Genomic DNA, 16,352 nt, shown 5'->3' with positions numbered 1-16,352 from the left:
TTATGACTTGTACTCTTGGTAGCCTCGATAAGCAAGGTCCTGTCCGTACGCAGGATCTCTGTGGTACCCTCCCGGATATTCAGGGCCATGGGGAACATCCTCGACGTAGGGGTAACTGTTCACGTTCTCCTTATAGTAAGGATAAGCGATACCACTTTGGCTGTAAACTGGTGGATGATAATTCTGCGTGAGTGGCTTGTACAGCTTGAAGAAACCAATCACGCCAGGAATCAGAATCGCCATGAGACCCAGGAACTTCTTGAAGGACGCCAGACCCAGGATCAGAGGCAGGAACAGAAGCAATTTTAGTTTGAACAGCTTCAGAACTATCAGCATTGGTATAAGAAGTTTCTTCAGCTGATGACGAGCTGTCGAATTGAAAATTTAGAATATTAATAACGTAGTATCGGAAATGAAGCAGAACAGTGGAATTTCGATGGAAGAAGGACTTACAAAAGAGCGTATCCTTCTTGTTTTCAAGAGTGTCGATCTCGTCAGCGATCTCATCTAAAAATCGAGGAGCGTACACTGAATTCTCGCCAGTTTCTTCAGACGGAATGTGCAGCTCGATGGCCGCAGTTTTTACAAATTTCTCTGCCTTTCTCAGAGCGAATTTCATCAACTGATCCCATTCAGAGTCGCTGGATCTACAAATAAAGAGAAAGTGAAAATTATTGAAAAGAAACGAACAATCTATACGAGGATAATTTACAGAAGATACATCGTACCTCGCTTCGCCAGAATATTCGTACGGCTGACGACTGACCTCCTGCACGACGTCCCTGGACATCCTGACGACCTTCACGTAATCGTTCAGATCGTAGCGAGAGTGGTCGAAGAAATCAGAGAAGTAACTCAGAGCCTGGGACTTGAAACACTCTGCCAGGTCGCCGTTTAAGCAACCCTGGTTCGTCTTCGCAACGTACGGATCCACGTTTCGTCCTGCGCCTAATCCTATCCAGTCGAAAATTCCCTTACCTTGACGCGTTCCATTGTACGACACCTGCTCCTGTGGCTCTGGCACGTGATTCTCTACAACGACACGATTCTCAATCTCAAATCGCAAGATTCAAAAGACTCCACTCTGAACTCCAATTTTAATCAGTTAACTATGTTCGACGAGTATACTCGTCACGGAGAAGTGGCACGATTTTGCGTATTGACGAGTATACTCATCATGGGTATATGGTATTGACCATTGGCTCGATTCTGGCGACACAAAACAGTGCGCACTGTCGAACAGGGGCGCCACAGTTAACTGGTTAATCTACATTTGAATATTCGAATATCTTACCGCGAGCCTCAGTCCGTTCACCGGAAGTCCCATCCTCGAACGTGACGGACAGACAGGGTACCAACAGCACCAGCGACAGCACCAGACCATTGGTTACCAGCGATTGCACTAGACGCATGCTTTTCGCCTGAAGGTTGCACCTGCAGTCAAGGCCACTTTATCGACATCACTCTCTTGTGAAGCACTTCGAGAAACATCCCATAAACTGTCATTCACGATGATAAAGAAAGCCAAGAAGTGAACCTAACCAATCGTCAACGGACACAGCAGCGCCATTCGCGTTCTGTCAAGACAGCTGCGACTTTTTAATCCACGATCGCGAATGGAGGACGAAGAGGAACAACAGGTAGTTGGTAACGAAAAATGGAGGGTTGTATCTCTTACCAGACTCCGTCAAGTGACCGGTTTCAACGGCGACATGGCTTCAAGATCGAACGATGGAAAAGGAGACGACGGTGGTCGTGATCCACGAACCGCACTCGAGTGTCTGCCAGAGACCAGGTTCGATCATAACAGCGCGGTAGATCCCGAAGTGCCGTTAGCTCGACGGACCAATCGCGAGTGGTGGTTCAAAGGAACCGGGTCCCGTAACCCTGTATTATTCCGGTCGCGCGTCCATGGCATTCGTTGTGCCGATCACGCACGTTCTTTGATCGGTGAACGACGAATTCACGAATGGGATTTCGAACGATGCTCTTCGCGAGCTCGATTTTCAGTCAATTCAGCCAATAGATAGATCAATGACGTTTACATTTTTCCACTATTAATTTCGTAATCGTGGAAATTACTTGCGCGTGCTCATCGTCGAAATTATTAACGCTTGATAGTTAAGCAATGGTCACAATTTGAATGATACTGTGTTACGAGTAACTTTGTAATAGTCTAGAGAAGTATCTAGCGCGATTCTCACCTGTTCGCTGGTAATGGATCGAGGATAAGTCGATGCTCTCGCGATCTCGATCTCGAAATCACGGCCAATAGCACCGAAGGACGATCTTGTAGCAATGCGACGCATTCGCTCGCGTTGCTCGGTTTCCTTTATACGAACCAGCGACCGTCCATCGGAGTTAAGCTTCAGTGAGAGGGGAAGGTTCGTGGGTTGACGCGCGGGAGCGAAAAGGAAGAGGAAAAATGGACAAAAAGGACGAATAAAAATCGAAAGTGAAAGTAGTCCCCCCGGATGTAGGACCGGAACCAGGGCCCGTTTCGAACGAAGAGGGACGCGCAAGAGTGACGAGCCAAGCGGTGTCGTTGGACTTTCCTCTCGTAATCCACGATCAGGCGTGCGTCATCGCGGAGGCTCCTTTCGTTTTCTCTTGCGAGCAACGTCTACCTGTACCGCTCGTGTTTCTCGACTCGACGCTGAACAACGCACGACCCTGGCCCTTTCCTCGTGTCCCAAAGTACACGTACACTTCGAACTCGTTTCGAAAACGAGATTTCACTAAATCTAAAATACAACTTTCTCGTTTTACATCTTCGTCCTCCTCGTGTTCTTTTACGACGTTTCGGAATATTTCGTGCGCTCCACGGGTGGTTTCACTCGTGAACTCTCGCTCTTTCGTGGAACGTGAACTCCATCGTCCCCTAAAGTGGAGAATGAAACGGTCGTGGCGCATTCACAGCGTTTTATTGGCGTACTGTACAATGAACTACGTCGACCGACAGCCGGGTCGACGCTCTGACCCTGATCGAATAAATAAATAGACAGTAATTAAATGCGGGTACCTATGCACACGCGTGTGATTAAATTAACGAATTAACAGCCGCGACTTCTGTGGCAATAAATAAGTAACTAAGTTCGCGGGGCACGAGGCAACGCCACTTTGGAGTTACGATGATTCCCTGTGTTATTCAAATTCGATCGCTAAATCGTGAATCGCTACGTTGCCAGCAAATCGACTTTCCGTCGCCAAAAGATCAATTCCGTCGATAATACCCTCTTCTTGTAGCCCGTTCAACTCTTCGAGCAACAAGAAACATTGTACTCAGTAATCAAAGGGTTAACAGTCCTAATTCTCGTAAGACTCGCGTATGCAATTATACTCAGCGCTTGATGTTCAACCCCTTCTACTTTGCAACAACTTTCGACTTATCTATTAAGAGAAATTGTTCCATCGACTGCCCTCTCATAGCTGTAGTAGACCTCGACAAGTCAGATCTTTCAGCTTGCGAAGTGATAACTCGAAGTATAGAATTCCACGCAATTACTCCCATATAATATTCCTCTGGTAAGTTATGCGTGTCATTGGCCGCTTGTACTTATCTATCGAACCTACTTTCGACCGTGGTAAGTCAGCTATTACGCAACTGCGTAACATTTCCATACCGGTAATGACACACATGGATCCAGCTACCATGTACCGTTAACCATAATCAGCGTAACGATGATCGTTCCCTCGTCTTCTGTTAAATGTCTCTGATCTTGTTCGAATTAGTACGAGATTGATCGTGTGACAATCTGTCGTGGTGCACAGAGGTACACAGGTACGAAGTTAGTTGGTTAGTTTGCTGTGCTTAACGAGAAACCTGAAAATATACGCAACGAGGCCTCGCGCCACGGAGACTCAGCGGTGATTTCAATGCCCGCATAGGAAAGACGCTTCGCGACCGCGCACGAATGGCGTCTGGACGAAACCAATAAAAATTCACGCGTCTATTGCCAACTTTCCTTAGAACTAGTTAAGCTATTTACAAGGATCAAAGTCTCCGTTTCACGAGTACTCGAGAAGCTTGCTCATATTCCTCGTACCTGCGTACCAGAGTACACACTGAACGATCTCTAACGAATTGACGTCCAACTGGAAGAAGCACACAGTTCTCCGATGTTCTCCAATCGAACTTTCAGTCCCAAGATCGAATTCTCGTCCGTTCGCCTCGATTTCTTACAACTTCCTCGCGTGGACCAGCTTGTCGATGTCCTGATAGGTCGCCAGCATCGCTTGGTTCTGTCTGAGGGTTTGGTCCTCCTGCGCGATGGCGCAGTTCGCGTACGCGTCCTCGCATTTCACGCCGTCCTGGCCGTCCTTGGCGGCCTTCATGTACCGGAAGAACCTGAGCACGTCAGGATTGTCGCTGCTGGGTCTTCTCAGTTCGTTCAGTTCCCTGGATAGCTGCGCTGAGACCAGGTTCGAGTATGGCGCGTACCTAGCCGGGCTTCTGTACATCGCGCACACCGCGTACTCTCTACAGCCCTCCGTTACGTGGCCCAGACGAGAGAAAACTGCGTCCAGACGAGATAACAGAGGAGAGTAGAACGGATCGTAGTTTGTTAGCAGCAACGAGCTCGTTGGTATCTCGTGGAACACCTGTCGAGGGATTTTTGAAAGTATCTTTTGAGAATCCTGATCCTTTGAAGATCGAGAACGAGTACTTCAAAAAGTAGCGTTTGTGAGAAAGTTTTACCTTGAAATCCTGTTTCTTCGAGAGTCCATGAGCAGCCACGTGCTTAGTGTAGTATCGATCGGCAACAGCGTTGGCGTGGGTTATTCTGGGATCGACGAACGAATATCTCGAGGCTATTTCAGTGCCCTTCTGGGGCTGCATCATGCTCTCGTCGTACATAGCAGAGGCTGGTAGAGTTCCAACAGGCTGTCTCGTCAAGTAGTCGTCGTTGTACAGATCAGAGTTGTCCTTGAACTCGAAATTCTCTTCTGGTTGTGCCGTGGTGTGCGACGATTGGGCAAACGATGAAACTCCTGTTCGAACGAAATTAATTGATACGTTGGATCTCGTAGAATCGTTTTGAGGTTGATAATTGGCAGAATGAGGAGGGGTTCGTACCTTTACCGACGATATTACCGATACTTCCGATGATACTGGGCAGGAAAAGTGCCAGCAGAACACTCTTAATGATCTGCACACCAAATATCAGGGGCAGCAGCAGCTTCTTCAGGCCAAACGCTAGAAAACCAAGTCCGAATCCTGTTAAAAAGGAACTCTTTCCCTGAAAGATGGCTGAAAGCAAAAGTACCAGCTAATTAAAGCCCTGCGGTTAGTCCTGTAAGCCATGCTGCAGCCTGGCTCTCACACGCCTTCGCGGTTTTCGCCAAATACTTGCTGAAACGAACTCGACGTCAGATACGTGGCATTGGAACTCCGTCGACGCCGATTCTAGATTAATTCAATCATTTTCTTTACGCGTTCCTGATTACCCAATGTGCGAATGAGGTTTGATTTTTGCCAATGAGCGGTGACCCAGCTAGCCATTGCTTTTTTTCTGTGTTTTTTTTTTTTTCTTAGCACGTTGCAACGAAAAGCCAATCATGTGTGATGTGTGAAAAAGCGTATCGACATCGCGATGATGGTGATTCCGGCACGATTGTTACGCGACTCTGTCGCCCACGCAGGCTGCGCGTGCACACCTTTCGTCCCGTTTTAATTCTCATCCAAAAGCGAGTGGATTGGGTCTTGATTCGTGGCTCGTCGATCGCTCGAAACCTGCGTTTCTGCCTCGAAGCAAGCCCGACTCAAGATTCGGTCGCGCGCAAGACGGAAAGCAGGTTTCCAGCTTCCAACAGCTCGAAGGTTTACTTTTCTTTCTCGTTTTCACGAGCGTCGTCCGTTTTACTCTCTTGGTTCTCGTTTCAGGAAAGTAGACGCGAAAAAACCGCGCTAGCCTGCCTACTTTCTCGCCTCTGACGTTACACGGTCGTCTACTTATCGTCGTAATGAGTTTTTCAACGTTCGATCGATACTCGTGACTGATTTATCTCGCGGATCGAGTATCGAGAGCTAATCGAGAGCCGACCGGAACGCTAAAACCGCGCGCTCCAGCAAAACCTAAATACGTTTTTCATCCGCGGTGTTGGACGCGCGCGCCTTTCATCTGCGCGGCGTGCGAACCTTAAAAACGAGCACCGATCAAGACCCAGTTCCACCGTGCGCAGCACGGATCGCATTCCAGAACGCTTAGCGAGCGGTGAATACACACAGTGGGCGGCAAGCAATCGAAATGAACCCGTGGCACGATACATGGATCCGCGCGTCCATCTGAATCCCGCGGAACCCTGATGGAACGCGCGCGCGCGCACGGAGCTTACGAAAGCGTGACGCGGAACACGCTCCGTCGTGGACTCACCGTTGAAGAAGGTTCTAGCTTTTCTACCGGGTTCTAAGTCCTGGCTCAGACGTATCTTTACTACGTGCTCTCTGGCGTACCGTCGCACTTTATCGAGTAGGCTCGAGTCCTGCCGCTCGTTACCTTTTTCGTCTCTCCTAGCGACCACCGCCTGGTTTCGCACGATCTGCACCGTGTCTGTCACGTTGTACGTGTCGATCCTCGACAGCCTGTCCAACATCTCGGACAGATTCTTTCGAACGCAGGGCGTCGTGGTCGTGCTCTTCCTCCTCCTTCTCCTCCTCTTTTGCTCGTCTTCGACGCAATCGTCAGACTCCACGGACGACATCGTCGCGTTCTCCATTCGCGTAGCTTCGATCTGGTACTGAGACTTGTCGTCCGTCTGTATCATCTGATTGATGTTCACGTCGAGTTTCGACGGTTTGTCTGGCATTCCATGCGGGTGTTCGTTCGCCAGCAGTTCCTCGCTGGTGAACGACACTTCGTTCTCCGTCGAGTCGACTCGCGCTGGATGATCCTCGGTCACGTTCAAGGCCGCCACGTGGTCCTTGACCCCGACCGCTGGCTGCAGCCACGCGACCGCCACGATCAGTAGGACAGCGCCGCCTCTCGGTCCACCCATGGCCAATCGATCTTCGATCGCTCGCACGCTCTCTCCGGTCTCGCACGACTCACTCTCGCGGCTAACTACTTTTACTGCCGAAAGATAACTGCATCTCGGTCCCCAGTGCTCGTGCGGTCTACCCTGGAATAATAAAAGCAACGCGATCTCGTTCAACGGATCTCCGATTGAGAGGTGGGGATTAACAGGTGGAGAACACTTGATGGACACGTCGTGAGTCACCGAGGAACGAACAAACGATCGTGCCCTGCGAAGCCCTCGAGTCGATCATTTTTAGTTCCCAGTGACTTTAATGCTTGGTTCGCTTCGACCACGATATAACTCGAAAATCAAGTTTTTCTAGTAACGAGTTTAAATATCTTGAATCGTTCGAATGGTAATTCAATGCTACGAATACTCAATGTATATCCTTCCTGTCGTGATAACCTACTAAGTGAGAAATTTGGAGGTCTGTCACGTTTATGACAAACGAACGACACCCACGCGACGCATGATAATATTTACCTTAAATAGATCGACTTAGAAAGTGGAAGTATTTTGTCGATGGTCGATGATTCACAATGGTTCGGTTCCTTGACCCGTCCCAGAAAGATTCTTCGATCCAAGTGGCACGAAATTCACCAGGCTTCCTGTACTCACTATCGCGAGCTATGTAAATGACACGAACGATCGCAGGCGACTTGGAAATTTTCAGATATGTCGAGGTGTGGACGAGTATCGATCTCAGAGAACGATCGAACAACGTGGCAACGATGGTAAACTGGCAGGTAGGAACGATCGAGACGTAGGAATCGTGCGTGACAGCCGACTCGATACTGGCGAGCCTCTGCAGGATCGGCTCGACTGATCCAATCTGGGTTACCCGGCCATCCGTCTGTCCGTCCCTCCATCCGTTCCTTTCCACTCTTCCAGGTTCGTTCATTCGTCGGTTCCGCTCCCGCCGTCCACTGGGAGCCGTCTCTTTCTCTTTGGCGCGTGGACGGTCGTCGTCCTCGCGTTCGAACGCGATCGAATTCGACGCGGGTCCTAACGTACGTCCAACGAATTTCACCTGTTGGAATTTTGGCTCTCGAGGCTTCGTTCGCATCCCACGTTACCTTTCCTTCGATCTTCGTTGGTATTTCTCATTATAGTACTTACTTTTCCGTCATTTTTATCAGTAAAATGTCCAGTAGCTTCTCCTTTTGTGGCGTTTTTATGATTGGTGGTCGATGATAGTCTAAATGCGACAGTTAATTAATAGAATATCCTCGAACATTTGATTGTACATCGTGTAAAATAGAACATGCGTCTGGAGAACTCTTTAATGGCGAAATGAATTTCTAACCAGGCTCCGTTTCTGTGTCCATTTTCTACAAACATACACATTTGCATAACCATTAGCAGTCTGGTTGCGATTCTCGTTTGATCCGCTCGTAGGATCGCGACAATAACGACAGCGATAATTATGACATCCCGCCGCCTATCTGCTGTTTAATCCGGTATAAACTCGTCCAGTTAACGAACTAATTATCCGGTAAATAGCCTGCGAACGTATAATCAGGAGCGTCTACTTTGAACGTCTCATTCCGCTTGACAGTAGAATAAACCATGGTTGGAGGGGTGACGTAGGTCGTTCGTTAGACGCGAGGAGAAATCTAATCGGAGTCGAGGGGCACGTGACACCCAAACCCTGTGAAACTCGCGCGGAAAACTCGCGGAAAAACCACGACTGTGTATTCCTCGCGCGCGCGCGTGTGCGCGCCTCGCCTCGCATCGGTGTCGTTGCACCGTCGACATAAATATCGCCAGGCATTTTTATTGGGCACCCAAGTAGGCCGCTAATCCGGTTTCGAGTTTATTTTGCCTCGCGTCGAAAAGATCGCTCGGATAAGAAACGCCAGAGGCGAAAACCGTGAACATCTTCCGTTTGCGTGCCCGCAGCCTCTCCGTAGGGACGCGTCGGCTCCTGAGACGCGGGACCAACCGCGCCACTGCGGATGGTCGCGAGGGAAAAATGCCCGCCGTTAACGATGTTAATCGAGGGGAAAAAGGTGCTACCCGATATAATAGCCTCGCGCCAGGCTTTTGCGAACGATTTCACTGGCGACAGCGTCCCGAATTCAGGACGGTTCGGCGATTCCGCGAAACGATCGATCGAGACCCTCGCACGTGCCTCCGCCTCGAGTGAAAGAAAATTCGATCGATGACGCGACTGGAATGTTAACAGTCGTAACGTCAGCTTTTCTTTTCGTACTCTCTACTACACTCGTTCCATTTAACTTGGAAACAATAGTTATTAGTCGATAGTTATTCAATTCCAGTTAATCCTTATTAATTACGCTTCGAGTGAAAGATTTTTTTATGTGGAATATTGGACAAATATAGACAATAATCGTAGTACTACTAACCTCGCTACCACGCGAGTTTGTTTAATGGAAAATGTTGGTGTTAAGTAGATACAGACACTTTTAGCTAGACGACCACGGCGGGCCATTATGTTGGTCACACTACTAGGACCAGTATTATTACTGGCGCGTGTACGTGACGCAAATAGAAAGGATAAGAATGGAACTATAGTAAGAGGTTAATGGATGTTAATTGTAATTTAAAATCGGCTGAGATCCACGTCGACCGTACGGTCTGTTTCTGGTAGCAAAAAGTGGTCGACTGGGTTCTTCGGCTAATATCAGTAGTCCACGGTATTGGGGCGATAGTTTCACGAAGAAATGACAAGAAACATATCCAAGAAACGAACGGGACATCGAGAAGCCGCTGACGTTCGGTTTGCAACAATGAATCATAGACGATTGCAACGTTTCCGCTGAACACACGCCTCCGTAATCGTTATCGTTTGTTATCGATACACGGTTACGGTTAAAGGATAAGAAATGTATTTCGTTGGAGAACAGGGTCACGATGACGCGCACTGTTTTTATTTTTTTTTTTTTTTTAAGTAGGATCAATTAAATTGGTACACGAGATCGATTATACTTCGTAGACTCTCTCCACATTCTTAGAATTAGGAAACGATGCGAGCCCAATAGCCCTGCGAGGATACGCGATTAATCTCCAACCAATGAACCGTTCGATACCTCCGGCAAGTTTTTCAGAGTAAACAACCTTAAAACGTGAATGAATAATTCACGAATTCCTAAAAGTTACACGCTGATTACTTATACGGATAACGAATAGCCTCGCGAGGAATCTCATTATCGCCAGAACGACGCCTCGTATGTTCTCTCGTAACCCTACAGCGTCGAACATTTATCCTTCCACCAGACTGGAGTCAAGCTGCGCCTGTGGCGTTCGAAAAACAGGAAGCTTAAAAAGACGGGAGCAAAACGCAAAACGCGACCGGTTTTAGAAAGTACTTCTGCCCTCGTACAGTCTCTCGTGCATCTTTTGCATCTCTTCATCAGTTGCTCAACTCCTGGTCTTCGATTTTCTCCACGAGGATTACCAAGGGGTGGCAACCTTCAATCGCTTCGATAACGATGAAACAACAGCTTGAATCGATTAGAATTCCAATGAACGATCCTTTCACCATCTCCGCAGCGTCCGCAGCCACCGTTCCCTCAGGTTGCTCGCTCGATTAGGAGCAACGAGGGAAAAAGGAGCACCGTGGGCGGCGATCCGCGTATCGATGGTCGCCGTCGAACCTGTTCGATATATATCGAGCGTCTCGCGTACGCATCGCGGCCCCGTTATGTTAATGCTCCGTTCGCAGCCGGTTCCAACGTGTAACGGTCGTGCTGTGGCGACTGCCAGGCTGCGTGTCGGCTGCGTCTCGCTTCCAGCCGATATCGGCTGGAAAATGATTGTGATTAGCGCGGCGGATGGTTAACTGGATCGCGATGGGACGAACCTCGAAGGGGGCGCCGTGACGCGCTCGCACTCGCCCCTCAGTGACGAGTCGAGCGAACGGCAACCGCCTGGCACATCCGCCTCGAACCCGTCCCGATAACGGTCTGTCGATCGTCTTCGTCCGCGTGCACGCGGCTGGCGAACCGCGCTCGCGCGTCCTCGCCGTCCAAATCTGTCAGTAGGTCACTGGTACCAGGGGCCGCCGCGCCTCATTTCGAGTTTCCAATGGCTCTCTCGAGACCTTCGCCGCTGGTTTGGTCACCAGCGTGCGATAGATCGATCGTGAGTCTTTTTTTTATTAATAACGCGTTTTTTCTTTGCTGCTGTGGAATATTTCGAGGGTAGGTTCTCCGTGGCTTAATCGATCCGCAGGAGAAGGAAATTGAGGGTTGATATTGAAATTTTGTAGGTTGAGAAGCAGTTTGGATGTTGAGGTGCTCACTGTTCTGGAGTCAGAAGTCACTGTCGCACAGTACGCTCGTAATTATAGCGGTGAATGATGCATAACTATTCTAGAATGCGTAATGAGGCTCCACAGTATTCAAATCCATTTTCTCAGGCGTGCGAGTGTGTTACGTGCTAGAAAATGTATAATACGTAAGACTTGGCCTTCGTATCGTGCTCGACGAAGGTACTGGGTGCGTACAGATCGATTCAATGTTGTTATTTTTGCGACTTTATTGTGTGAAAAATTCCTTAAAATCTATACGGTCGTTGGAGGATCATCGGCTAACTATTTCGAACTACGTTCCCTCGTTCTCGAGCGGAGCGCATGTTTCAGCGCACGCTGGTTAGCTATCCCGGAAGTGGCCAGCGGTGACATCACGCGAGGCGCTCGCGTTCGGGAATTCCGTCGAATTTACGGTATCTAATGAGCCCATTCGCGTGTCGAGCCGGAACGCTCGCGAGACGATAGCGTTGACGAAAAAGGCCGTCGAACACGCCTTCGTGACTTCGTTTTCTGATCCAATCCGACTCGTTACCAACGTTAGAACGTTTCTAGCCTCGCTGAACTCAACGTCCACTTGAAATTTTCCGAATCGCTCGATTTCTATCTAGACCAAGACACTCTTAAGTCGATGTGTAAAGTAAGCGCTGTTACATACATGGAATATCAGTTTAAAGCGTGACAAACGATGTGAACTCCTCCTCTACAGATGAGTAAGTGAACATGTCACTTCGCAGAGGTTTCAAATCGTTCGCCACGAATTACACGCATGAGAGAAAGTCATTTCTCACGAGGATCCTTCGCGACAAATAACACGCTCGATAATTGCCAGTTAAACGGTCGTTGGCGAACTTTCGTCGTGCGATTAGTACGTTTAGCAACGAGGAACGAGGATCAGCCAATCGGGGAGACGAAGCACGACAGTCACGTGGGAAACGTAGTCGAGAATTGAAGAGCAAAAAGCAAACGGAAGTGCGCGAGCGTCGTTGAGATTCGACGCTGTGGCAGGAACAGCCTTGCTCGAAAATGGTCCCTCGTTTCTCAGTCTTTAACCGTATGGGTTACGAAGGCCATACGGAAAACCGAAGTAGGACGGGTTTCCTTGGTAATCGTTCCTGTGAGCCCATGCCTCTTCCTGACCGTATCCTACGAAGAACACGAGATTTTATTAACAAACTCAAGGAATACGAAATTATCGACGGACAATAGTCGCATCGAAGAAAACTGGTCACGCTCGAGCGACATTAAGTAGCGTTCGCGTATCGCAAACGACCTGTGATTATTGAAATTATTATAATCGACGAGTCATCGTGCTTGAAATTCCATTCAAAACGCTCCGTACCCATCGATTATGGATGAAGAGTGTTACGTAACTGTAGTTGATCGACGATGATAGAAATATTATATCATCGATATTCGTAATTTCGATCGTTCGCCACGGTTACGTGAACCTTTTAAAACCACCCCCTTTACTCAATCATTTTTACGTAATTTTCATTTAAAAAAAACGTGTGAGATACGAAAACGTTTTGATTCGCGTTTACCTGTGGGATAATCGACAGGAGTGTCAGCAGCTGTGGCCCACATGTGATAGGGGTGAGTTTGCGGTTGAGGGGGCGCCATCTTGCATATCTTGAGATGCGCCAGTAGGGATGGGACGATGATCGAGGCGAGCACCAGCAGTTTTTTTATAAAATGAACGCTCAGGAAAATTGGCAGTAGCAACAGTTTCAGTTTCAACAAGTTCAAGAGAATCAAAATCGGTAGAATCAAGGATTTCTTCTTCTTGAAGATCCTCCAGTCACCATCTACAATTGCGTAACGCATAAAATTTCATGTAGATTGATAGGATGATTCTGCTGTTTAAAAAATTACCTTCGTTCTCCTGTTTCTTTTGCACTCGAATAAGTTCGTCCTCGTCCATGATCATGGGCATGCTACCAAAACTCCTCGCGGACGCGGCGTTGTCGATGGTGTAGACGAGGGCTCGTTTCGTCAGCAGATCCTCCACTGCGTCTCTGACGAAGTTCAAGGCCTCGATCGCGCCGCTCTTGAACACTCTGGACTGAGGCAATTTCGGCAGAAAGGGCTGTCGTGACAGCGACTGGATCCTCACTATGCGAATGGGTCCATAGCTGAACTCCTATCGACACGATCGATCATAATTTGATACAATAGATGCGACGAACTCGGTGAAAGTAAATCGTTCGTGAAATCCTAGTAACGGTCGCGTGTTTCGATAGTAAAACGCGAGAGATTCGCGAGAAGCGACTCCGATCGATCTTGCAATCGCGTGTAGATTACAACGAGATGGCTCGATTTGTCGTCGACATGCGTTAATTAAAAAGTAAAAGCCCAAGAAAGTGGCGTAGGCTCTGATTTGTGTTCTACTCTCGCCGCTGCACGAACGTGGATAATAATACTCCGTGGCGAAATCGTTACGCGTTTCAGTCAGCTGCGCGCTCTTCCCAACGATTTACCGCGAAGACGAGCCCAGCTCGTCGAGAAGATCGCTTCATCGTAGCGATTTGCTTCGCGAAAACGCGAGGAACCAGCGCGTGAAGCTCGCGATCGTTCAGAGTCCCTGGCGAGATTCGCGGGACCACCGCCTGCTCGTACCTTCTCCCTGACGACGTTGTGAAGCCATCTGGCGATCCTGTACTTGCCGCAGCTGGCGAGGTCCTTGTGCAGGCTGCAATCCGCTCGACACCTCTCGACGAACGCGCTCGTCGAGTTGTCGTACGTGAGAGCCAGCGTCTGTCCCGAGAGACCACAGATAGCCGCGTACAACAGCAGAACAGAACCGATCCTCGCGAACAAACTGAACCAGGGACCACCCAAATCGGTATCGCGCTTCATGGTCGCCGTGGCTGACAATCGCGCTGGTCGAATCGTTTAGAAGAACGATCGACGATCGACGATCTTCCGTTGCTCTCTATCCCCGAAACGAAGTGGCTCGATGCACTTCCGTTTCCATGGCGTCGTGCCGTTTTCAGATACGCAGTGGCGAGAAGCGCGTAGAATCGTCCACCGTGACCGTGCACCACGCCTCGCGCGTACAGTGAGGAATGCAAGATTATGTCCACAAGCACACTGACAGTGGTTAGAAGGTGTCTTGACCATTTATACGTGGTGCATTTAGGTCGGTGGGGGTACCGGTCCACGGCTTAGATAATGCTGAACCGATACCGGAGCTCGATTCCGCGAGCGGTGCAACATCTGGCCAGGCCTCCCGGAGAACACGTCGGACCAACGTCTGCGCTGAATGAAACCTGCGTGCCGTGTTCCATTGGGCGTCGACGATAAGACGAAACCGCGTCCCAATCGTTAATGGAGCCTCGTCTTTTTTGCAGTCACGCGGGTAAATTTTATCCTAATCGCTGTCGCAACACGTGTCTATCTCACGGTGCATCGTGTAATACACTTTCGACGAGGAGGCTGAATTTCGCAGACGCGAGTTTGGAGATCGTTCGATTATTTTTCGATGGAAAGTGAAAATGTACATTGGCACTTGGGGTGTCTGTTTTTGTACTTGCGATCGTTAGGTGAAAAGGTAAAATGAGCTTCTAGCTATTTTTTAATGGTAGCAGTGCGAAGGGTTTGCTCGAAGATGTGTAAAATGGAACGCGAATTAACGTAACGATCATCGCTGAGCCATGCGAAATGCTTGAATTGCGATTGTGATTCGTGGGAATCGCGGAGAAATGTTCGATAATCGACCGCAACGATGCTTACAAATGAACGCTCGGACGATCTCAGAGAAATTTCACTTTAAAATCAAGTCGACCCGTCCCTCGAGGTCCATGGCTAGTTATGAGGGCAGTATAATTTGACCTGAATTAAATCTCATGCATACACCAGAAATTGCGGTATCCACATTCCACGTGCGATCGGTAAAAATCGAGCAGCTCGCATTCTCTGAGTTCGAATGCAATTTATCGAATGCACATTAACACCTCTGCCACGTGACGGTTAAAGGCGGTGAACGAATCTCGTGTGACCTTCATCCGATACCGGTTCGCACCTTTTACGGTGGAGTAAACGGTTCTGTCGGATGGCCTTCGATCAGATCGCAATTAAGTGCACACGAGTCAAAGGGATCGGCTGGGCGAGACTGTAAAATGTAGCTAGAAAATGTAACTAAAATAATTAGAACGATCGAAGCGGTCGAAGCGCGTGGATTAAGAGGAATAAATTCAATGGAGCCTCCAGAGCATTCACGTGACGCCATATGATAAATGGCCAAATGGTAAACGTAAATAACGATCAGCAGAAACAGGTTTCGCATCCCTGCTTTTCTTGTAATCGCTGAATCTTTACTTTTGGTTAGTGGACGTAATAAGTGTAACATAGCTTTCTTAACGATCGCTAACGTCCTCGAATGCTCGATCGGGTTTACGACGGTTCTCGAACGACCCGCGTGCAAACAAGACCCCGAGCAGGCTCGTAAATACGTGGAAACTGCCGATGGACAACCATTCGCGTCTTTAATGTCCCCGAGCCAACATATTTTTCGAACCCTGTTCCCAGTAACCGTGTTCTCTCCTTTTACTTTTTACCCGTGGCCATCAAGGAATAATTCGCGATACCATCTCGCGATATCATCTTCTGTTCCGCGTTACTTTCCTCGAAGCCAGAGGCGTCGCAGATTTGTCGCTATCCAGCCCAGCCTCTATCTCAGATCTGGCACAGATGCACCCTTGTTAATCGCTTTTGCCTTGTTGCGCGTACGCAGCCGCCTCGAAGTTCCCCAGATGCGAACAGGACTTATCATCGCCGCGCAGCCTGTAATTACTTAATATCAGCTATTCGAGCGACTGATCAGCCGTGGCTGCGCCTCGCAGGCCGGATTACTTAACGTTTCACGGTAACGGAAGACACCGTTCCTAACTTATACTCGAAACGTGTCCCATTTGCCGTCTCCACGAGACACTTTCTTAGGAGGTCGCGTCGCGCGATCGTTTATTTCCGATTCGAACCCCTCGAGCGGGCAATTCCTCAGGCTCGATCCTCTTTTTTCAAGCGTCGACTCGCCGGCATATCCTGCCCCGTCGAGAGGAAT

The 16,352-nt window shown here is 48.9% G+C and overlaps 3 protein-coding genes across 3 annotated transcripts; all 3 read right to left on the bottom strand.

Annotated features, from left to right (window-relative positions):
- Osi2 (DUF1676 domain-containing protein Osi2) lies at positions 1–1,773 on the bottom strand. The gene is made up of 5 exons (XM_076903107.1): positions 1,679–1,773; positions 1,295–1,434; positions 729–1,032; positions 454–647; positions 1–368 (listed from the first exon to the last, which is right to left on the bottom strand). Exons 2-5 carry the CDS (start codon positions 1,410–1,412, stop codon positions 1–3), a joined length of 984 nt encoding a protein of 327 aa, XP_076759222.1. The 5' UTR covers positions 1,413–1,434; positions 1,679–1,773.
- A 2,406-nt stretch (positions 1,774–4,179) lies between these two features.
- On the bottom strand, positions 4,180–6,996 carry Osi24 (Protein). Its single transcript, XM_076903207.1, has 4 exons — positions 6,375–6,996; positions 5,078–5,197; positions 4,700–4,992; positions 4,180–4,602 (listed from the first exon to the last, which is right to left on the bottom strand). Exons 1-4 carry the CDS (start codon positions 6,994–6,996, stop codon positions 4,180–4,182), a joined length of 1,458 nt encoding a protein of 485 aa, XP_076759322.1.
- Positions 6,997–12,306: 5,310 nt separating this feature from the next.
- On the bottom strand, positions 12,307–14,149 carry LOC143428232 (uncharacterized). Its single transcript, XM_076902954.1, has 4 exons — positions 13,910–14,149; positions 13,166–13,433; positions 12,835–13,098; positions 12,307–12,436 (listed from the first exon to the last, which is right to left on the bottom strand). The coding sequence occupies exons 1-4, from the start codon at positions 14,147–14,149 to the stop codon at positions 12,339–12,341; spliced, it is 870 nt and encodes a 289-aa protein (XP_076759069.1). The 3' UTR covers positions 12,307–12,338.
- Positions 14,150–16,352: the final 2,203 nt, after the last annotated feature.

Source organism: Xylocopa sonorina, chromosome 10 (assembly GCF_050948175.1).
Source record: "Xylocopa sonorina isolate GNS202 chromosome 10, iyXylSono1_principal, whole genome shotgun sequence".
NCBI lineage: Eukaryota > Metazoa > Arthropoda > Insecta > Hymenoptera > Apidae > Xylocopa > Xylocopa sonorina.
The sequence above is the reverse complement of the archived record's forward strand: the minus strand, read 5'-3'. Positions and strand labels throughout refer to the sequence as shown.

Coding starts and splice junctions, on each gene's coding strand:
- Osi2 (XM_076903107.1), bottom strand. CDS start 1,412: ATGCGTCTAGTGCAATCGCTGGTAACCAATGGTCTGGTGCTGTCGCTG. Junction 648..728: donor GAATATTCTGGCGAAGCGAG/GTACGATGTATC, acceptor CTTTATTTGTAG/ATCCAGCGACTCTGAATGGG. Junction 369..453: donor CAAGAAGGATACGCTCTTTT/GTAAGTCCTTCT, acceptor TCAATTCGACAG/CTCGTCATCAGCTGAAGAAA.
- Osi24 (XM_076903207.1), bottom strand. CDS start 6,996: ATGGGTGGACCGAGAGGCGGCGCTGTCCTACTGATCGTGGCGGTCGCG. Junction 4,993..5,077: donor CGGTAATATCGTCGGTAAAG/GTACGAACCCCT, acceptor TCGTTCGAACAG/GAGTTTCATCGTTTGCCCAA. Junction 4,603..4,699: donor CGAAGAAACAGGATTTCAAG/GTAAAACTTTCT, acceptor ATCCCTCGACAG/GTGTTCCACGAGATACCAAC.
- LOC143428232 (XM_076902954.1), bottom strand. CDS start 14,149: ATGAAGCGCGATACCGATTTGGGTGGTCCCTGGTTCAGTTTGTTCGCG. Junction 13,434..13,909: donor ACAACGTCGTCAGGGAGAAG/GTACGAGCAGGC, acceptor TCGTGTCGATAG/GAGTTCAGCTATGGACCCAT. Junction 13,099..13,165: donor AAAGAAACAGGAGAACGAAG/GTAATTTTTTAA, acceptor ACGCAATTGTAG/ATGGTGACTGGAGGATCTTC.